At 45.3% G+C, this 23,851-nt stretch overlaps 1 protein-coding gene across 2 annotated transcripts in view; it reads right to left on the bottom strand.

Moving 5' to 3' along the window:
- The window catches only part of LOC124789373 (tubulin polymerization-promoting protein homolog), a 410,640-nt gene that overhangs the window by 84,616 nt on the left and 302,173 nt on the right, over positions 1-23,851 (bottom strand). For both annotated transcript variants that reach the window (XM_047256705.1, XM_047256704.1), the window contains exon 2: positions 1,716-1,890. In XM_047256705.1, coding sequence (XP_047112661.1) covers positions 1,716-1,820 — 105 coding nt within the window. In that variant the 5' untranslated portion in view covers positions 1,821-1,890. The remainder of the gene's footprint in view (positions 1-1,715; positions 1,891-23,851) is intronic.

The following is a 23,851-nucleotide window of genomic DNA, read 5'->3' as shown; positions in this document are numbered from 1 at the left end:
TGGGACTGGATGAAGCGTCGTCTCACGCGGTCTGCACGTCCAGCACGAACGCTGGTCCAACTGAGGCGCCAGGTGGAAATGGCATGGCAAGCCGTTCCACAGGACTACATCCAGCATCTCTACGATCGTCTCCATGGGAGAATAGCAGCCTGCATTGCTGAGAAAGGTGGATATAAACTGTACTAGTGCCGACATTGTGCATGCTCTGTTGCCTGTGTCTATGTGCCTGTGGTTCTGTCAGTGTGATCATGTGATGTATCTGACCCCAGGAATGTGTCAATAAAGTTTCCCCTTCCTGGGACAATGAATTCACGGTGTTCTTATTTCAATTTCCAGGAGTGTAGCATGCAGTTTCAGAGGTTTTCACAGGGAGACAGAAAACGCCAAACATCGATGCTACAGATTTCTGGATTGGTCGCCTTAAACGAAACGTCATTCTCCCGTTTTAGAAGAGCAATGCTGATTGGCAGACGATATTCCTGACGCCTTGAGCTGAAGGAGTAATGGAAGAGACCAAAAGATATAGCCCTTCATGTCTGGCGTGTTGAGGGGCCATTCCGTTGTCGCTCTTGGAGCGAGAACACGTAACGAGAGCGTGTGCGCTTGTACGTGTACTCAAAGAGGGAGGAACAAGTCTCTCCTCAGTACTTCACTGGGAGAGCACCTCTGTTGAGAGCGAATAGGAGTGCAACCCTATATTGAGTCCTTGCGGTTAAGCGTTGTTCACTGGGTTGGCCGCTAAACTTTTTGTGCAGTGTGGACAGACAGAGTTATAATTAAACGAATGCGAGCGAATTTTTGAGTGGCATCACGGTGGACTGGTTATCTGACCGGTGTACCACGCCAATAGACTAGGGGCGAATATGAGTCCTCGACTTCATCAAGGCATAGCGAGAGTTTGATTGGCGAAGGTCAATCCAGATAGAACGAGAGTTATCTTATCTGTCAGCAGCGAGGGGCGCAGACAGCAGTCATCGCAGCTTACGGTATTGTGCGCTACAGCTCTTGCGAACCCCATATTTCCTCCACAACAGTACACTTCACTGCATTTCACACGCGACAGCCTTGACCGTACCTAGCAACATTCTAACAGATAATTATTCAAGTTGTGTAGGCGCGGCTCTCAGCCATTCTGCCAAGTCAATAACAATCTTAAACTTTGTATAGAAATTTCATTAGCAAATCCTATCCTTAAGAGGTAACTTCACATTCCGAAAAGAACCCAGGAATAACTTGTTCAGTTCATAACTAAAAGTGCCATTGTGATTTCTCAGAATTTTTGCAAAAAAAATAATAATTTTCGTTAGTCTCATGTTTTTGTTACACTTACTGGCACTAATCCAGTACCCAAGTATCCGACTAGTTACGTAAGAAATTTTGTGAATTTTTGTGTCATTTCCTTACAGCGGACGACTCCAGAAGATACTTATTGCTGAAAGTTTTTCAGGCATTTCTCTTTAGATCGTTGGGAGCGTCTGTCTGACTTCTGTAGTAGTGTGGGGGTGGAAATTGCATCTTGCAGGAGCCACAGGGTAAAGGGTACATCTCAGATCAATCCGTTGCGTAGAATGACAGAATACCACCCGTTCGCTCACACAGTTTACATCAATTGCACTAAGACATCACAGCCAATAGTTAGCAGAGACTAGCTGTAGTACCTTTTGTGACAGGGCGTAGGAAGCGTCAGGCTTGCTGATTGTGGGCCGGAACCTCACCTTGTTGTCAGGTGGCTTGTCGTCGTCCACAGGCTGCTTGGGCGCCTCCGCCTCCGATTTGGGGGCGGCAGCAGGTGGGGGGTGGAGACGGCTGGACGCCCCCATCCTCCGCCTTGGCGGGGCTGGCCTCGACTCCGGGGGCGGAGGAGGAGGAGGCAGGCGCCGTGTCGCACATCTGAAACAGCACATCGAAGTGTCCTCATTACAGCAGAACACAATAACACACTTTACTAGACATGCCCAGAAAGTAAGTGTACTGTGAGAATAAAGGCCTGTGGTTTTTTAAAGTTTTGGTGATGCTGACCAGAGGTAGCATCGTTGGGATACGGTAGTACGTAAACTCACGTTGTCATTCTCAATGGAGAGAAGTCTTCCGAAGTAAGAGTGATTTCAGGTGTGCCGCAGGGGAGTGTCGTAGGACCGTTGCTATTCTGTATATATATATATATGACCATGTGGATAACATCGGAAGTTCACCGAGGCTTTTTGCGGATGATGCTGTAGTATATCGAGAGGTTGTAACAATGGAAAATTGTTCTGAAATGCAGGAGGATCTGCAACGAATTGACGCATGGTGCAGGAAGTGGCAATTGAATCTCAATGTAGACAAGTGTAATGTGCTGCTAATACATAGAAAGAAATATCCTTTACCAATTAGCTACAATATAGCAGGTCAGCAACTGGAAGCACTTAATTCCATAAATTATCTGGGAGTAGGCATTAGGAATGATTTAAAATGGAATGACCATATAAAATTAATCGTCGGTAAAGCAGATGCCAGACAGATTCACTGGAAGAATCCTAAGGAAATGCAGTCCGAAAACAAAGGAAGTAGGTTACAGTACACTTGTTCGCCCACTGCTTGAATACTGCTCACCGGTGTGGGATCCGTGCCGGATGGGGTTGATAGAAGAGATAGAGAAGATCCAACGGAGAGCAGCGCGCTTCGTTACAGGACCATTTAGTAATCGCGAAGACTCTGCAAGAGAGACGCCCAGTAGCAATATATTCCTCCCTCCTACGTATATGAGGAAGAGACCATGAGGATAAAATCAGAAAGATTAGAGCCCACACAGAGGCATACCGACAATCTTTCCTTGCACGAACAATACGAGACTGGAATAGAAGGGAGAACCGATAGAGGTATTCAAGGTACCCTCCGCCACACACCGTCAGGTGGCTTGCGGAGTATGGACATGGATGTAGATGTTGTAGTGTGCAGTTGCGTGGAAGATGTCGGTAAGAAATCCCGCCAAGTACGAGCCACGTGATGTGATCGGCTTCCTGCTCGTGGAAGGAGTAACGCCTACTGAAGTTTTTTCGCGAATCGAAACGGTTTACGGCGATGGTATTACTAACAGAAGAATTGCGTTTAAGTGGTATAGAGAGTTTAGTGGGGGCAGAACAAACATGCACGGCGAACAGAGAAATAGAACGCCTTCCATTCTGACTGATGAGTTGGTGCAAAAAAATCGAAGAAACTGTTCGTAGAGACCTCCGACTGACAGTGGATGAAATTTCTGCGATCTGCAGAATTCTCTTATTCAATACGAGAAACTCACAGAAACGCTGGGATATCACAACTGTGCACAAGATGGCCCCAAAACAGTAAGGCTCACATAACATTACAGCCTGCAAGTTTCTTGAACGATTTGAATTGGAAGATGAGGATCTTTTGCGCTCCAGTGTGCTGGAGACGAAACATGGGTGGCTCATTACACGCGTGAGACTAAAAGAACAGTCGCCACAATGGTGACACAACCATTCCCCACCTAAAAAAAAAAGACTCACAATTTTGGGAAAAAAAATCGTGGCTTCAGTATTTTGAGACCGAAAAGGCATAATTTCGTCCGAAGTTTCACTTCGGGGAGGGGGGCGGGGGGGGGGGGGGCATCGTTACACAGCGATATTTTGAGACCCTGAAAAAACTCTAAAGGAACAGTCAATGTAAAAGAGAGGAATGCTGACGAGGGAAGCGCGCTTGTTTCACAGCGCCCGTCGTTGCGTAGGCTTAGCCTACGATGTGCTCCTGAACTGATTTGGCTGCGGTGGGTTGAACCACCCCCACTACTCCCCTGAATTAACGCCTTCAGATTATCATCCTTTCATCTCCCTGAAGGCACACATCAACCGACGAGTAAGTGCAGAAAGAGTTTCTGAGATGGGGAATGGAGCTGACTGCGCATAAAGAAGTATGTGCCACAGCTCAGAACATGCATTGAATGGGATGATGGTTAAGTGAAAAAAAAAATAGTCAACAGTATCTTGTAACTTTTTAAACACATACTTTCTAAAAGAAAATATAAAAGTCTAGTACACTTATTTTCTGAAAATGCCTCGTATCTGCTTGCATTAGTTGAGCCATACTGTGAGCATATTCTTAAAGTTGCGACCAGCGAGCTCGCAAAGTAGTCAGGAAAAAATTGACATGGCGAGCGTCGCCGGGCATTGTGCGAGCGACGTAAAAAGCGCGATCACTGCCGTCCATACCTACATCTACACCCATACTCTGGAGGGTACTTTGTGCGCCATTTTTACTTTCCTTCTCCAGTTGCATATGGTGTGCGGGAAGTGCGATTGTTGGTAAGCCTCCATGTTAACTCGAAACGCTCATTTTACCTGCATGAACTTTTCGCGAAATACACGCAGAAAAATGTATTGGTTGACTCTTCTAGGAGAAGATGCTCGCAGAACTTTAACAGTAAATCGTACTGTGGTGCACGAGGCCTCTCTTGTAGCGCCTACCACTAGAGTTGCAAGAGCTCCGTGCGCTTTCGCGCCTACTAAAGGAACCTGGGACGAAACGTGCTGCTCTTCTTTGGATCTTCTCCATTTATTCTGCCAACCTTATCTCGTATGGGTCCCAAATGACCATCAATGCGAAAGTTTTCAGAATGATATTTTCACTCTGCAGCGGAGTGAAAATCTCATTCTGGAAACATCCCCCAGGCAGTGGCTAAGCCATGTCTCCGCAGTATCCCTCCTTCCACGAGTGTTAGTTCTGCAGGTTCGCAGAAGAGCTTCTGTGAAGTTTGGAAGGTAGGAGACGAGGCACTGGCAGAATCGAAGCTGCGACGGCGGGCCGTGAGTCGTGCTTGGGCAGCTCGGTTGGTAGAGCACTTGCCCACGAAAGGCAAATGTCCCTATTTCGAGTCTCGGTCCGGCACACAGTTTTAATCTGCCAGGAAATTTCAGAACACAAGTTTTGCGAGCTGTCTCCTTCGAGGGTACACTGTACTTCCTGAGGGTTCTCCCCCTGAATCTCAATCTGGCATCGGCCTTTCCTACGTTTAATTTTATGTGGTCGTCCACTTTAAATCGCTCCTTACGGACCCTCTCAGATGTTTAAAGGATGTGACTTCTTCCAGTGCGTTATATAGAAATGGGTCTTTCCGCCTATTTATTCGTAGTAATTTACATTTGTTTACGTTGAGGGTCAGTAGCCAACTCCCGCCTCAAGTGTCGATCCACCGTAGGTCTTCCTGCATTAAACTGCAGTATTCTAGCGTTGCGACTTCTCTGGACACCACAGTACTTTCTTCAGAGGTGACAACACAAGTTTGGAGACGCTATAAATTAGCTGTGAAAAAATCTACTACGAGGCGGAGCTGTGGTCATTTTGAAAGCCCTAAGTAAGCAGGAAACTGCATTGACGACAAAATTATTATCTCGGACAGCAGTCATGATCTTAAAAATCCAGTTTACATAGCGACACAACAACACAATCGTTTAGGCTCTCAGCAAGAATATGCCACAACAATCGAGGTCAAAGGCATAGCGACATCCGTGGCAACGAACACACCGACCAACCGGATAAACAAGGTGCAGCTTCAAGAATCACATGTCATCTAAAGGTACCGCACACAGACTTCGTAGAATAACTTAAAAGGGCGATGTGAATGATGTGGGACGAAAGATGGAGGAGGAAAACGAACGACAAAGGGAAACATTTTAGAGCGGTGCGCCCTGTGGTGCCGACAACTCATTGGAATGTGAAGCAAACTGTGTCAAGAGGGTTATGTACAACTGTTGCACGAGTGAAATTCACATACTTACTTCGCTTGGGGCTGATCGAAACCCTTTCTGTGGGGAAGAAGAAACCATGAATCATGTAATACTAGGATGTCCAAAAAGAAAGACATGATTGATTATAAGTGTCCATATAATCAGACACGGTAAAATCTAGATCCTGCGAGATTGACTAATTTTTTTATCTTTTGCGACGAGACTACGTCTACAAGCGGCCACGCCGAGGGAGCAGAAATGTCTCGAGGATTCACTCCAGTCACCCGAAACATCAGAAGTTTTTTTTCACAGACTTTGACTTACAGACAGTAGACGGAGATGAAGAGGTAGATTCCGATTTACTACATTCGCAAAAGGCGTTCGACTCTGTACCACATTATCGGAAGATAATCAAGATATAATCATACGGAATATCTTCGTAATGCGCGTCTCTAAAATTATTTGAGCAACCTAAAACCAGTAGGGTACACTGGACCAAACTTCCCTTAACTGTGATGACAAGCCCCTACAAGAATACTTATCAGTATGACATTGTACCCACTCTGGCCTGGATGCGTGAACTGAATATGTTTGGATGGTGTCCTAAAGCTGTCGTATCGTTTCCTGAAGCAAGCTGGTCCACAACTGTTTTAACTGGTCTTTGATATCATGGATACTGGCACTGGGGCAGTGTTGACATCCGAGTTGGTCCCACACATGTTCTGTTGGGAAGAACTTGCTCGCCACATGAGTATCTCAACATCACTGTAACCATAACAACATGTGCCATGTGTGAATGAGTGCTGTACTCTTGAAAAATGGCGCTATGATACTGTCATGTGAGGGGTAACACTTGAGGACACGAGATGTCTGACGTAGTGCTGCACCACCGAAGTTCTCCCAGTCACTACCAGCTGTGTCTTGAAGCCATACCCAATGGCTTCCCACAGTATGGGGGGTAATGCCGGTATGAACACAATTTGTTAGCGTGGGTTGCCTACATCAGGAGGAAGTATATGTTCAGGGGCAAACATATTACTCTCTTTTGACCCAGTCACTACCAGCTGTGTCTTGAAGCCATACCCAATGGCTTCCCACAGTATGGGGGGTAATGCCGGTATGAACACAATTTGTTAGTGTGGGTTGCCTACATCAGGAGGAAGTATATGTTCAGGGGCAAACGTATTACTCTCTTTTGATTGACAGGTCCTTAACATACTGTTCTATTAAGAGGTTGAAGACCCTCTGGGGATAATCTGTCCTTCTGAGAAACCACCCCCACCCCTCCTTCTCCCCCTCCCCTCTCTCCACACATTTGCCTAAATTGTTTAAACAATACTCCATACACTGCAATAGATCTACGCCAATCAGTCAATAATTCTAGAAGGCAGGGGCAATGGAAACTGAAGGACATAAATTTAATTAATTAATTAGTCCATAAATTTGATGCAGTGGGAGGGATGAGGCTATTTGAATAAGCTGAAGCAGCTTGTGAATACCAAAAGTGGTTCAACTGAGCTATTTCCCGCCAATTTTTTCAATCAGTTTGATTAATTAGTCAATTTGATATCAAAAGTGACCGAGTTTTCCAAGAGGGGAGGGAGATGTGGAGGGTGGGGGAGGTTTCTCAGAAGGACGAATTCTCCCCAGTAGGTCTAAAGACACTTAACAGAGCAACAGATTAAGGACCTGTCAGTCAAAAGAGAGCAATAGGTTTGATCTTGAATGTATGTTTGCCCCTGATGTACGCAACCCACATTAACAAATTGTGTGTGTGCTGGTCTTGTCCCCCTACTTCCCAGATCGTGATACAAGAAGTACCATCATCACGCCTTTTCAAAGCACTGCAAAATTGGATCTCTGGCCAGATCACTGCCATATTCGCTGATGACAGTCATCGAGGATAGTGCACAACCATGATTTGTCCCTGATCACAATGCGACGCCATTCATAAGCAGTCTATGATTCCCAGTTTCGGCATCACTCCCTAGGCAGCCGCTTGTGGTGTGGTGGTAACAGCAGCTTACACATGGAACAGTAATTCCTTACTGGGCTGCAGCTAGTCTCCAACCAATGGTTCAGGATGAGACAGAATGTTGCAGGGAGTCCATTACTTGTTCTCGGTTGGCAGATGCAGATGTGAAGGGGTTACAACGTGCTTCGTGCACGATATGGCGATGTCGCCTTGTGATGGTCAGACTTGGTCCAAAGGAACCTTGACGACGAGTTTGCTTGCCCTCACGTTCCCCTGCAGTCCAACACCAGGCCCACTGTCACATCTGAATGTCCCATAAATATGAATGTTGCACGATTGGACCAATCGGCCAAATGGAATCCAAGAATAGGGTCTCTTTCAAATTCTTGTCATGTGTTGATAACGCTTTCTGACGATGACGCGTCATCTCCGTGTCCTCCACAGTGATCACTCAACATCTGACGCTATTCAGGTCCCTTATATATTTTATCGGGCCTGGTAATAACATTAAACACGAACAATACTCATGTAATCTGATAGCTGTGCTAACCGTCGCAGAGAATTAAATACTGCCATGTGCTGTGTACGTGTACGAAGTGTCTTCTAGGTACTTCACTCTGTTTATCAGGCACTGCATTTGCTATATTTCTTTCTCTTACAGTTTTTAAGATAAGAGCAAGGGCAGCATCAGTCGCAACTGTATTTAATCTGTCTACTGCAGATCGATTTTAGCTACTGCGTAACTATCTTCAGTGCTACACGAATGTAGGAACATAAACCAAATCACAAATATATCAGCTCATAAACCGTAAATTTACATACCAGTTATATCCAAGTCTTGAAGACTCGTAAATAAAATCGCACATGGTATCACGTGACATTATATACAACAAACATCAGCTAAACTGAGATTTCTGCTTACATTTCCATACAGCTGACCTCAGTATACGGCCCGTTTATTATTGACATTTGTGCTCTACATTTTTAAAAGTTATTTAAAAATGTAATACCTTGACATGTAATTACAATGGCATCCTTAAAAACTAAAATACATCCAGCACCAGTACTTTTGTTAAAACGAGGAGGAAGAATCCACTTGTAGGTGGAGCACACTGAAATACTACTAACATTTATTTTTTATATATAAATTAAAATCAGACCTAATTTTAGTATAGGCAGGTATCTCCATAAAACCATCGCGCACTCACGTTTGTTTTTGGATACCAGCCCAGCAAGACGTCCCTTAGAACTGTGTTTAGTGTGAGCAGATGTCAGGATACGATCATGATTTGGGATGAGGGGGCGCTCGACATCATGGTCATCAGCGCCCTGACGAAAAGTCAACATGCAAAACTCATGGGTGGGGACGAAGGCTGAAGGCTGTACCCCCATGTGGAGCAGTTTATAACATATTAAAGTCTGCCGCCCCTCCCTTCCAGTTTCGGGATGAGGACTCACCGTGGGTGGGCAGATCTCCAGCGGCACCGAGGGCTGCCCAAATATCAGCATACAGGACATACGTAGCCACAATATGCTGAAGTGAAAGCGGCACGCCATAAACTTCACAGAATGGTGGATCCACCCGCCGGAGGAGGAAGCCATGTGTGAAAGGGCTATGCCCAATGCGCAGTCTGGTAAGCAAAACGTGCTATCAGCGGCGAGGCTGACACGAAGTCCGCCAAGCTTTTGTGGTCGGTTTGAGTGACCGCAATTTGTTGTCCGACACCTGCAACCATTCAGTCTCCCACTAACGCATGATGCATCTGTCAGAAAATGAGAGAATGGCGTGCAACGGCATGGGGCATTCATGGACAGCACCATCACAATATGCTTACTCAGCAGCTTTGTCAGCCATGGCGTTACCCTGTATCCCAAAACGGCCAGGTACCCAGCATAAGATCGCCTCCTTGCCACGGTGTTGGAGCCGCTGTAAGCAGTCATGGATGAGCTGAATCAGTGGGTCTACCGGATACATTTAGTGAAGTGCCTGCAGTGCACTAAGAGTGTCGGAACTGACAAGAAAACTCGTTCGGTGATGTCTGTGAACCCCCTCCAGTGCCATTAGAATGCCATATATCTCCACATCATAATTTGTAAATTGTTCTGGAAGACGCACTTTAAAAACCCTATCAGGGAAAACCGCAGAACAATCGATAGCATTCCCCTGCTGGGATCCATCTGTGTAAATAGCGGTAAAACTATAGTACATACTAAAAATAGACGAAAACAAAGTTGTAAAAACCAAATCTGGAGTATAACTTTTCGTGTGCTATGTCGAGCTTAAAATCGCTTTGGGCCTCTGAAGACACCAAGGAGACAGTGCGTTCCATCCCTGGGTGTGTATTTTCATGCACGAGAGATCCAGATCTCTGAGACAATCTGATCGCTTGAGGCCGATTCCTGAACAGTCGATCGCTGAACTAAAGACCGATTCCTGAGGTGACGCTGAGATTTTCAGCGCCTGTCGAGCCAGAAGAATACGTCGCCGAATTCAGAGTGGTGGTTCACCAGCCTCTGCACACAGACTCTGAACTGGGCTGGTCCAAAAGGCTCCAGTCGATATCTGAATGCCCTCGTGGTGGACAGTACCTAACATCCGGAGGTAGGAAGGACGGGCCGATCAGTAGACCACGCTGCTATAGTCTAAGCGTGATCGAACAAATGCCCTATGAAATTGCAACAAATGCCCTATAAAACTGCAGGAAGTGGCACCCGACATTTCAAAATGTTCAACAACTGGAAGCTCTTTGTTCGTAGGTCTTTCAGATGTGGGAGCCATGTTACTTTCGAGTCAAATAATAAACCCAAAAAGCGCACAGTGTCTTAAAAACGAAAAATACGGTCCCCCATTGTAAGCTATGGTTGGTTAAAACTCTGACGAGCAAAATTAAAATTGATACACGCAGTATTCTCAGGTGAGAACTGAAAACCAGTTGTCTGGGCCCAGGTTTCCAGCCTCCTAATTGTCAGCTGCAGCTGCCTCATCGTCGTCGTCGTCGTCGTCCTAAGATCAGGGGAGGAGTAGAAGATTGCAAAGACATCCACAGACAAAGAGCTTTTGACAGGGCTCCTGACTGCAGAGGAAATGCCATTGATAGCAATGGCAAACAATGTGACACTGAGGACACTGCCCTGGGGCACACCATTCTCCTGAACGTTGCAATCAGACATGTCATCAGCAAAGCAATAAAGAAAACGCCGGTCCTCGAGAAAGGATTGGATCAGAAGCGGCAGGCGTCCACGTAGTTCCTATTCATGAAGTTGGCGAAGGATGTTGTACCTCCAAGTCATGTCATGTGCTTTTCTGAGGTCAAAAAACACATAACCTAAATGGTTTCGGCGTAAGAAGGACTCCTGTATCACAGTCTCCAGTAGTATTAAGTTGTCAAGAGTGGAACAGTAGCGCCTGAAACCGCACTGGGAGCGGCTCAGGCGACCTCGTGACTCGAGCAGCCAGATGAGGCTGCGATTGACCATGCGTTCAAGAGTCTTACCCATACAACTGGTAAGGGCGACACTCCGATAACTGTTAAGGACGCTACGGTCCTTGCCTGGTTTCCAGAATGGAATTAACATTGCCTCCTTCCAAGTCGAGGGGTACTGTCCATCAAACCAGATCTGAAACAACATAGGACCTGATCTTTCGCTTCAGGGCTCAGATGACGAAGCATGGTATAATGGATCTCATCAGGTCCTGGAGCAGTGTCTCTGGCTGCAGATAATGCTGATTTCAGTTCCCACATGGAGGATGGAAGGTTGCAGACTTCCTCATTACGCGAGAAGAAATTGAGCTTCCTCATCTCTGCAGTCCGATGGAATACCTGAACAGCAGGAGCTTGTCTCAATGACGGAGTGACAGTAAAGAAGTGTTCAGCTAAAACGTGAGCCATGTCCTCTGGTGTCCACCAAGACCCCATTATTTGACAAAGCTGTAATGGGATGTGGATTACCCTTGCCTGAAATCCGTCTTATTGATTCCCAAACATGCAAAGCGGAAGTGGACCGATTAACGGAAGTCGTGAATTCCCTCCAGGAAGCCCTCTTATGTTCTTTGATCACTCGCCTTCCATGTGCTCTCGCAGACCTGAAGACATGAAGATTGTCAGTAGTTGGACACTGAAGTTCTGCAGAGCTGTTCGTCTGGCCCTGATGGCCAATCGACAGTCGTCATTCCATGAAGGTACAGACCGTCGACTGAAGTGGTTAGTAGACCTGGGGGTGGACTCTGTGGCAGCCCTTTGGATGTCATGAGTGATATGGGCCACCGTCTCCTGTGCACAATTCTTTTGTTCAAAAATAACCTGTGAACTGTATTGTAATCAATTTGCCCTTTGTATAATCCACCTGTGTGGTCTCCTGATGGCCACTGTCCAAGTCAGCAGATGGATCCACACTGGGAAGTGGTCACTAGAATGTAAATCGGAAGCCACTTCCCACGAAACTAAGTCTGCAATAGCTGGGAAACAAAAACAGAGATCAATAGCTGAAAAAGACCCTGTAGCTGTGGGAAAGTGAGTCATCGGGGGGGGGGGGGGGGTGGCAGGTGCTCCAGAGGTTGCCCGCAAAAGGCGGTTTTTCCCTCAACAGCCATTCACCACCTCAGTACGTAGCACACCTTGGGGATTGAGGTTTTTTTTACAGAGGTGTGTGTACCTTCCTCGCGGTCCATGCAGTGAAGTCAAGACCCCCGTTCTCCGAAACGTACAACATTCCAACGTTGCGTCGCACGGTGGTCGCTGAAGTACGACCAGAGCTTACGGTGACAGAGGACTGGTGGCGCTTACCAGTCCCCGGCTCAGGAACCCAGGAGTTACCAAGCCTGTACTCAGCAAACGAATGCTGAGCCCCTGAGGGGGTCAAGACACGAGACAGTGTGGGATGCCATCAGATCTCAGGCCACTGTAGACGACACTGGATTAAAACGGTGTTCAGTGTGCCGGAAGATATGTGACGCCAGAAAACCGATTGGAACCGCCTGAAGTGGGTGTTCAGACGCTCTGGTGAAACTTAAAGGAGTGTGGGGTGGAAAAAATTGAGAGGAAGTTACAAGTTTCAGATAGAAGTAACGCTTTGAAACACTGGATGAATAATTTGCTAATTATGATACTTCGTTCAAAACCCTTCAAAATTGATTATTATTAGTATTATACACTGCTCAAAAGAATTAGGCGAACAAGACTTTGGGATTTGCTGTACCCTATTTAGCACTAATGGAAGACTGGCTATGTTACCAGATTTCACCAATTAGGTACGCAACAGAACATCATTGCGTCCTTGATCGTTTACATAAAAGAATTGAAACGTCCGACAGAAATCGGAAATGAAATGGAGACATTCACTCATCCTATCATCTGGAGTGCTTTTCTTTGGATTTTTAGAGTTTCAATAACGTGTACGCCCTCCGTGAGCGTTCGTCACTGCCCTGACACCTGTGTGCCATGCTGTGGTACACGTTCCCATACTTCAACGAGAGCCCATGAGAGTTCTTGGAGAGTCTGTGGTGGGAAAGGATAACGAGGAATGCGTCTGTCAAGCATCTCCCACACGTGAACTATAGGGTTTATGTCCGGAATCACAGCCGGCCATTCCATAACACTGATAGTCAGACATCACAAGACATTCCCGTTGACGCCCACCACATATGCCCTCGCACTGCTGTTTGCAGCAGCCACTACATAGTCCAACGCGATCAGTTCGATGTACTGCCTGGCGGTAAGGCGCGCATTGACAACGACAAGATCCATATGGCTGTTAACACTGAAGCCTCCCCACAACATCACAGAAGATCGGAAATCTCTCGATCTGCTGGGCAACATTTGGCACGCTGCGCTTGCCACGGGTCTCTGCACACCAACACGGCGGTCGCCTTGCATCAGACGATATCAAGACTGGTCTGTGAATAACGCGTTTCGCCAGTTACGAAGTTATCGTTTGGCATTGGAACGATAGAACTGAAAGCGAACCGCAAGATGTTGTCATGTCAAATGTGGTACTCGAACAGGTCAGAACTGTACGGTCCTTTCACGTAAGTTGCTCATTACAGCCTAGTCGGACACGGCGATTCCAGTGCTCCTTTTGGGATCCTCTTGCAGCGCTCTGGTGGAATCCATACGACGCGCAAGGCAGAGGTGGCCAGATATCAGATTTGACGTGGAGTTGTAATGCGTCGTCGAACTTGTCCAACTCACCAACTGACCTGCCTCCCTGTAGCGTGTCCGTAACCTATCGATGAGTACTGGAGAGGCATTCGCATCAGCAGCAACACGACCGAAAGTCCATCCTTTTAGGATCAAACAGACTGCCGTTGTAGCTTTGCACTGCATTATGATGTCGCGTTGCATGTTCTTGGTTGACAAATGTAAAACGTCGAATCAAAAGACCTTCAGCCGTCTAAATTTCCAGTTGTTACTTTATTTCAGCAACCAGTTTCAAGTGAATGATTAGTGTTTATTCAATTGTGGGACCATTCTGCGCAAAATAACTCGTGTTTTGAAGAAATGCCACCTTTTTGAAAAATCGGTTGACAGTATTTTGAAAATTTTCTGTTCAAAAGTGAAGTTTCAGTAGATAAAATTTGAAAAAAAGCTACAGTGGTAACAGATTTTAGTCGCTGGTTCCGTTTTAGAACGTGTTGATAGATGTGGAATTAGTGCGATTGTCTCATACGAGATGATACATCCTGACCTTTACGTTAAGCTACAGTGGTAACAGATTTTAGTCGCTGGTTCCGTCTTAGAACGTGTTGATAGATGTGGAATTAGTGCGATTGTCTCATACGAGATGATACATCCTGACCTTTACGTTCACTGTACTTGTGCCAATCTGGTGACAGTTTGCTACGCTTATCTGACAGACCATAAGCTTCGAGAGAATAATGTTTGATGATGATGATTAGTGTTTTAGGGCGCACAACAGCGAGGTTATCAGCGCCCGTTCCCAAAAGTTCAATTCAGAGCCGAATCGTGAGAGAATTGGTATTGTTCAAATCGCAAGAATGGACACAGCACAACAAAACAGGGAGAGAAAACTAAAAATAAAATAGCAGTACAAACAGGGAAAAATAAGTAACGGTGGCTAAGTGACCACTTACAAATAATGGGTGACCAAACCACTGGACAGCACATTAAGACATCAATCCCAATATTTTGGGAAGAAGGCCAGACATCACACGAAAGCGTAAAACTCTAGCGACACTCGCCTCATTATTAGTTAAAAGAGAGGGCAGGTCTGGTGGGAAACTGAAATCTTCCCTCAAACCCGCATATAAAACACACTCAGTTAAAATATGCCGTATCGACAACTGTGTCCCACATGTCTGACACGTTGCTGGCTTCTCATGACGTAACAGAAAACCATGTGTCAAAGGACAATGTCCTATTCTAAGCCGTGTAAGGGCTACTTCCTCAGCTCGTCGTTGTCGGAAGGAGATGAGCCACGGTCGGACAGAATCCTTCACCGCTCGCAACTTATTATCCCTCACGGCCAGCCACTGAGCCTCCCACCAACGCATGACCTTCCGAGTCACGAAAGACGTAATGGCCTGCAGGAGGACGGAACAGCGAGCAGGAGGTGGGATGGAGCAAGCCTCCTTGGCAGCCGCATCTGCAAGTTCATTGCCAGGAATCCCTATGTGCCCTGGAACCCAGCAGAAAATCACATCCTTACCCTGCTGTTGCAAGAGCAGGAGTGCGTCCTGCACCTCTTGCACCATCCGATCTGCTGGGTACATCTGTTCAAGAGCGTGTAGAGCACTTTGGGAGTCGGAGCAGATGATGAATTTCGTGCCACGATGTCGGCGCATATGCTCTAATGCTTGCAGAATGGCAAACAGTTCTGCATAGTAAACTGAGAACTGCTCTGGGAGCCCTATCCGATGGAAGTATCGGGAAACACAGCAGAGCAGCCCATAAAATCCCTCTGTTTAGAACCATCCGTGTAAACAGTAATAAAATCGGAATGGTGTTCTAAAATCTCAGTAAGTTTAATTTTAAAAAGGTGGTCCGGGGTACAATACTTCCTGTAAGCAGCCAGATCAAGAAGTAATCTTGGCCTTTGTAGTCGCCAGGGAGATCCCCTACTCCATCCCTGGTGGAGTACCTGAATGCCCTCCAGGTGGACTGACTCGAGACTCTCCTTTGCACGGATGCCAAACGGCTTTGTTGCCTCCGGACGGTGGCGGAAGAGACGTGCCAGTGCCGGCTGGGAAAAAGTGTCGGATGCCAATGAAAGAGGAGTGGACTTGGTCCTGTACGCGTGCCGTACCACGAGGAGAAGACGCCGAAAGGACAGCGGAGGCTCTCCCGCCTCGACACACAGGCTAGCAACCGGACTCGTGCGATAAGCCCCCGTTGAAAGCCTAATACCCTCATGGTGAATCACATCCAACATTTTGAGGTAGGAAGGTCTTGCAGAGCCATAAGCTTGACATCCGTATTCCAGTCGAGGTCGCACAAAGGCCTTATAAAGTTGGAGCAGACGTGCCCTGTCAGCGCCCCAGGATCTATGATTGACGCATTAAAGGACGTTTAAAGCCTTGAAACAGCGGGCCTTTAGATCCTTTAAGTGTGGCAACCATGTGAGCTTCTCATCAAAAATAAGCCCGAGATATTTCACTTTTTCCATAAAGGGGAGAACAGTGTCTCCTAGTTTTAAAACAGGGAGATTAAAAAGAGAACGGGAACGGTTAAAATCTACACAAACGGTCTTCTCCAAAGAGAATTTAAAGCCCGTGGTCTTAGACCATTCCTCCAATCGCACGAGTGTCAGCTGTAATTGGCGTGTAGCAGCTGTGACGGAGGAAGACGCACAGAAAATGGAGAAATCGTCCACAAACAAGGAGCACTGCACGGGCCGTCGTACTGTGGATGAAATAATGTTTGAGTTACATCATTGACGTGTGTTTAGTCTATCTGTATCTGAAGTGCCCTTCACGGGGACACGAGGAAAACAATGATCATGTTTCAGCAGGTTTATCGACAAACTAAGATACATCTGCGTCGACGGTAAGAACAAAAAGCACAAAATACAGCATCTCAGTAGGTACCGCTACAAAGGCATTATATAACTGTTTTCTAAAGGTCGCCTGACGGTGTCTAGTATGTATTAACAGCACTAATAGCTTCATGGGAAAATACGCTTACAGTGAAATAATCCACAGAAAAGTACACCCTTAATAGAGTCTAAGTCCACAGAGGAAGCAAAGGTATAAGCTGACAGCCAAACGGAGATGCCAGACAGTCAGATCGGTACCAAATGGTGTATATCGACACAGAGGATCAACCAGCACTCCAGTTTGTTCTAAGTGCTGTCGTCGAGGCGAACGTGCTTAAACTGTAAGTAATAAGTAACATCTGACCTACGAAGCACAGGAAAAGCATAACTAGGATCGTCTATCGTGTTGAGCTCCCGTTGGTAAGTCAGTAGAGCATCGAGGGTCCTGGGTTCGACGTCTAGTCATGACAGTTTTTGTACTGCAGTGTGTATGAAACTGTTATATGGGACAACATGTTTCTGACATGTAAAAGGACTTATAGCAATGTTGTATTAGCAGTTCACTTTCGCTTTGTTTATTTGAAAGTAGCAAACCTATAGAGTACATCTGTGGTTTCACATAATAAACGTAAACAATCGGAACAGGGGAATAAAGAAACAATTGCATCAAACGTGAGGAAGTATTAATAGTAACTAGGATCGCTTGTGTTCGAAATTCGACCAATTGAATCAGTGGGCCTGATTTGTGATAAAAAAAGTCATGTATCTTAAAGTGAATTACTCCGTGTAAAACTTTATCTGAAATTTTAGCCTCAGAAATGACGCATAGAAAATGATGCATTGTAGCTACGAGTATTCATGAAACAATTTTTATTTTCTTAAATTGTTCGATTATTTGAAGTGAGTCCTTGATTCAGTGCGCTGGAAAATAAACCTCGTGTTAACGGTAGCAAATTAATTTTTCCCTTGTGACAACACAATGTGAATGCCGTTGTATCGCGTGAAGTAGCCTCATCAAATCGGTATCATAACTCTCGTAATTATTTGGAATTACCTACAGTGCACATTTACGAGGGGCGTTTGAAAAGTCCGTGCAAAGTCCAAGAGATGGCACCACCGGCACGTATCGAGGTCATGTTTAGTTAGTAGCATCTTTGGAAAGAACGCACACCAAGTTTCAGCCGTATTGGTCGATTTATTTGTGTTTGGCATTCGTGTGAATCAAGGAAGTCGAGTGAATGTCAAAAAATTGACGAAAAAGAATTTCGCCTGGTAATTAAACATTACATTATTAAAGGCAAAACACCTCAGGAGACTGAAGAGAAGCTTGGTAAACATTACAGTGACTCTGCCCCTTCGACCAGAACAGTTTATAAGTGGCTTCAAAAATTTCGGAGTGGCCATATGGGCTCAAGTGATGATGAAGGTTCTGGACACCCTGCGGAGGTTACGACTACAGAAATCATTGACAAAATCCTTCATAAGGTGATGGATGACAGAAGAATTAAGAGGCGTGAGATTGCTAGTGCTGTGGGCATCTCCAATGAATGGGTACATAGTACACTACTGACCATTAAAATTGCTACGCCAAGGAGAAATGCAGATGATAAACTGGTATTCATCGGCCAAATATATTATACTAGAACTGACATGTGATTACATTTTCACGCAATTTGGCTGCATAGATCCTGAGAAATCAGTACCCAGAACAACCACCTCTCGCCGGCAGGAGTGGCCGTGCGGTTTCAGGCGCTACGGTCTGGAGCCGAGCGACCGTTACGGTCGCAGGTTCGAATCCTGCCTCGGGCATGGACGTGTGTGATGTCCTTAAGTTAGTTAGGTTTAATTAGTTCTAAGTTCTAGGCGACTGATGACCTCAGAAGTTAAGTCGCATAGTGCTCAGAGCCATTTGAACCACTTTTGAGCCAACCACCTCTCGCCGTAATAACAGCCTTGATACGCCTGGCATTGACTCAAACAGAGCTTGGATGGCGTGTACAGGTACAGCTGACCATGCAGCTTCAACACGATACCACAGTTCATCAAGAGTATTGACTGGCGTATTGTGACGAGACAGTTGCTAGGCCACCATTGACCAGACGTTTTCAATTGGTGAGAGGTCTGGAATATGTGCCGGCCAGGGCAGCAGTCGAACACTTTCTGTATCCATAAAGGCCCGTACAGGACCTGCAACATGCGGTCGTGCATCATCCTGTTGAAATGTAGGGTTTCGCAGGGATCGAATGAAGGGTAAAGCCACGGATCGTAACACATCTGAAATGTAACGTCCACTGTTCAAAGTGCCGTCAATGCGAACAAGAGGTGACCGAAACGTGTAACCAATGGCACCCCATACCATCACGCCGGGTGATACGCCAGTATGGCGATGACGAATACACGCTTCCAATGTGCGTTCACGGTGATGTCACCAAACACAGATGCGACCATCATGATGCTGTAAACAGAACCTGGATTCATCCGAAATAATGGCGTATTGCCATTCGTGCACCCAGGTTCGTCGTTGAGTAAACCATCGCGGGCGCTCCTGTCTGTGATGCAGCGTCAAAGGTAACCGCAGCCATGGTCTCCGAGCTGATAGTCCATGCTGCTGCAAACGTTGTCGAACTGTTCGTGCAGATGGTTGTTGTCTTGCAAACGTCCCCATCTGTTGACTCAGGGTTCGATACGCGGCTGCAAGATCCGTTACAGCCATGCTGATAAGATGCCTGTCATCTCGACTGCTAGTGATACGAGGCCGTTGGGATCCAGCACGGCGTTCCGTATTACCCTCTTGGTCCCACCGATTCCATATTCTGCTAACAGTCATTGGATCTCGATCAACGCGAGCAGCAATGTCGCGATACGACAAACGTCAATCGCGATAGGCTACAATGCGATCTATATCACAGTCGGAAACGTGATGGTACGCATTTGTCCTCCTTACACGAGGCATCACAACAATGTTTCACCAGGCAACGCCGGTCAACTGGTGTTAGCGTATGAGAAATCGGTTGGAAACTTTCCTCACGTCAGCATGTTGTAGGTGTCGCCACCGGCGGCAACCTTGTGTGAATGCTCTGAAAAGCTAATCATTTGCATATCACAGCATCTTCCCCCTGTCGGTTAAATTTCGCGTCTGTAGCACGTCATCTTCGTGGTGTAGCAATTTTAATGGCCAGTAGTGCATTTTGCATAAAAATTTGGACATGAGAAAGCTATCCGCAAAAGCTATCCGGAAGATGAGTTCCGCGATGCTCATGATTGACCAAAAACGGAACCGTGTGAAGTGTTGCAAGGATGGTTTGCAGCTGTTGAGGAAGAATCCGCAGGACTTTAAGCGTCGCTTCGTCACTGTGGATGAAACATGGATACATTACTATACTCCTGAGACCGAACAACAATCTAAACAATGGGTTACCAAGGAAGAATCTGCACCAAAAAAGGCGAAGACCATCCCTTCGGCCGGAAAGGTTATGGCGACTGTCTTTTGGGATTCGCAAGGGATAATCCTCATCGACTGTCTGGAAAAGGGTAAAACTATTACAGGTGCATATTATCCATCGTTATTGGACTGTTTGAAAACCGAGCTGCAAGAAAAACACCGCCGATTGGACCGTAAAAAATCCTTTTCCATCACGACAACGCACCGGCACACAACTCAGCAGTTGTGGTCACAAAATTAATGGAAATAGGATTCCAACTCGTTTCACATACCCCCTATTCTCCAGACGTGGCTCCTTCGTTCTACTATTTGTTCCCCAATTTGAAGAAATGGCTGGCGGGACAAAGGTTTTATTCAAACGGGGAGGTGATTGCAATAACTAATAGCTGTTTTGCAGACTTGGACAATTCCTATTATTCGGAAGGGATCAACAAATTAGAACAGCGTTGGACGAAGTGTATAAGTGTCGAAAAATAGAAAAGGTTTACCCCAAACTCGTAAGTAGTTTTTATTTTTGCACGGACTTTTCAAACGCCTCTCGTAAATTTATGTTTCAAAAGAGCAATAAGATTATCATTATCACCGTCCACACAATTCCTGTTACTTTCTCTACACAAAAATTATGTCTAACTCTTCGTCTTTCAGTCTGATCCGTTGAGTGTTCTTCTTCGAGGCACACCCTAAAACAAATATAATTTCTGAACAATAAAGTAAGTCGCAGCTAATCAAAATGAAGAAACTGAAAATCAGGAACACTTCAAATTTTGTGGTGACGGCTGAAAACGATATTAGACGAAAGTAAATGAAAAAAACGATGCTAATAAACAGCGTTCGTTGTCCTCGGCGGCTTCGTTACCAGGTTTCGATTTCCACTGCTGACAAGTCAACGCCGTCGCAGTTGTGGCGTGTGTTACTGCAACATTTAAACATGAACGTCCTTAGAATGCGATTTCACGAAACGTTACTACTTTCGCGTGTCATTTCTACCATAGCACCTGATCGGTACACAGGACAGAAGTTGGTAGCACAACAATTTTCGATGTTCAAGTGTTGGAGGATAGAGAAGGTATCATCAGAGTTATGAATATGAAGGCATCTAATTCCATTTACCACTATTAATGGCTACGTACACACATGATCTTCTGTTTGTGCACATCTATGGCAAAGTACCTTTCGAATTATATAAGTTCCATTGGCCTCCTTGTATAGCTAATATAAAAAATCGGTACTTCAATTTTCCATGTTCACATATTAATATTAACAACAACAACAATAATAATAAGGATGCTTTGACACGAAGTTCGAGCAGTGGTGTTTACAGGTTGTTCAGGGAAGCATGGCTGTGGCAGTGGGTGCAGCGCCCGCGAGGTGGCAGCTTATGTAGGCCATCTGCTGACGGCGACCTCGTGGCTGCTCTCAGCTGACGGGAAGTCCGCGCCAATAAAGCTCGGAGTGAGGCGTTGCGAAAGGCGCGGGCGGAGGGAGGGGTGGGGGTGGGGAGGGGGGGGGGGAGACGGGCGCCCTCGCTAGCGGCTAACGACTGTGTGTGGTGTGTGGTGAGCGCGCTCCTGTCGGGAAACAGTACACGGTTACATTTGCACCGGGGGATACCTGCACCGCATACGAGATGGCAACATAAACTTTTCTGCAATATTACGTTTCTTTGCATAAAAGAAGAAGTGTCATGGAAACGGCACTACCAAGTTATCCCTGATGTAGCACATCCGTGTTATCCTACCGATGGACAGAAACGTGCCACTTGCTTCAGATGTATCGGGCATTCTTACATTTGTGTGTTTATTGATTCACGCATTGTGTCCCGTAAATTCTATCGCGACAGTGAGCCTTCATGTACGTGCTACTGGATATACCGGGTGATCAAAAAGTCAGTATAAATTTGAAAACTGAATAAATCACGGAATAATGTAGATAGAGAGGTACAAATTGACACACATGCTTGGAATGACATGGGGTTTTATAAGAACCAAAAAAATACAAAAGTTCAAAAAATGTCCGACAGATGGCGCTTCATCCGATCAGAATAGCAATAATTAGCATAACAAAGTAAGACAAAGCAAAGATGATGTTCTTTAGAGGAAATGCTCAATATGTCCACCATCATTCCTGAACAATAGCTGTAGTCGAGGAATAATGTTGTGAATAGCACTGTAAAGCATGTACGGAGTTACGGTGGGGCATTGGCGTCGGATGTTGTCTTTCAGCATCCCTAGAGATGTCGGTCGATCACGATACACTTGCGACTTCAGCTAACCCCAAAGCCAATAATCGCACGGACTGAGGTCTGGGGACCTGTGAGGCCAAGCATGACGAAAGTGGCGGCTGAGCACACGATCATCGCCAAACGCCGCGTGCAAGAGATCTTTCACGCGCCATCTGTCGGACATTTTCTGAACTTTGTTTTTTTATTTTGGTTCTAATAAAACCTCATGTCATTCCAAGCATGTGTGTCAATTTTTACCTCTCTATCTACATTATTCCGTCGTTTCTTAAGTTTTCAAATTTATACTGACTTTTTGATCACACAGAAGCAACCACTGCGTGCAACTTCTGTCAAGTAACTAATAACAAATAATGCCTAGTCCTAATATACTCACACTGATAATTAGCAGAAAACCAGCTATTTTGAAGAAAAAAAAAGAGAAATCGCTACTCTCCCTCTTACACTAACTCGTTACACTAATTGGTTTATATAACTTTACTGATTTCAGTAACGACTATCAGCTGATTACACATTAGATAAATAAAGAACTCGTTTAATGTAAGATTCAAAATTTTCTGATGTATTATAGGTATGGCTAATGAGGAATTTGTTTGCTGTTTTCATGAATGTGTGGAAAATTCCAGTTTCCCTATTGATGTCTGTTGGTAACCTGTTACGGACTAAAAAATAAAACTTCAGTCCAACCCTAGAAGGGAGTGCATAGTGAGTACAGAAATTATTTTTACTTGCAATACTGTGGTAGTGAATTTCATAATGCGTCCTGGATTGACTCACTGTATCACCCTTTACAATAAAGCGTGATTCAGTTGCCGCTACTGATAGGCTTTAAGCAAACCGCAATATTTTCATATTCTGTCGTTTGCTACGTGCAAACCTTTAGCCCTACAGAAAAAATGAGCAGAGCCTTTTTGTAGGAAATTAAATGTATTTAAATTTCGTATTGGAATACGTTTTCGCTGGAGTCCGAAGTTTCCGAATTATTCAAGAAAAACATACAAAAGTGACCTTCAAACGCATCTTTCTTTACTATCTCCAAAACCGTGTCCTCCAGGAAAAACTTCTCAGTACAAAATTTAACTACACTCAGTTTACTACAAAAAGGTGCCTTTCATTTTTTCTGTAGCGCTGTTTACGTATAGCGAGCGAGAGAATATGAAAATCTCTTGCATGATTCTTGAAGGTGTTATGGGTTGCATATAACCCATCAGTAGGAGCAACTGAATCGTGCTGTATACCACACATACCACGGAGGAATAAAGTGTATCCACGTAAGTGTAAGTTAGTTAGTTTCGTGTTTCAAGGATCATTTCTACAATTAATTGTAATGATGTGGAACTAGTTGTTTTATGTTAGTGTTACATATTCATATGCAGATATGGCTACATGATGTTTATTTACAAGTTTTTTTTAAAAAAATACAGATGTAATTAGTAATTCCTACCCACCGCTTATTACACATTACAAATACAGAAATTCTTCCA

The sequence above is a fragment of the Schistocerca piceifrons genome, chromosome 3 (assembly GCF_021461385.2).
Source record: "Schistocerca piceifrons isolate TAMUIC-IGC-003096 chromosome 3, iqSchPice1.1, whole genome shotgun sequence".
Lineage (NCBI taxonomy): Eukaryota > Metazoa > Arthropoda > Insecta > Orthoptera > Acrididae > Schistocerca > Schistocerca piceifrons.
Note: the sequence above shows the minus strand (reverse complement) of the source record. Positions and strands in the feature narration are given on the sequence as shown.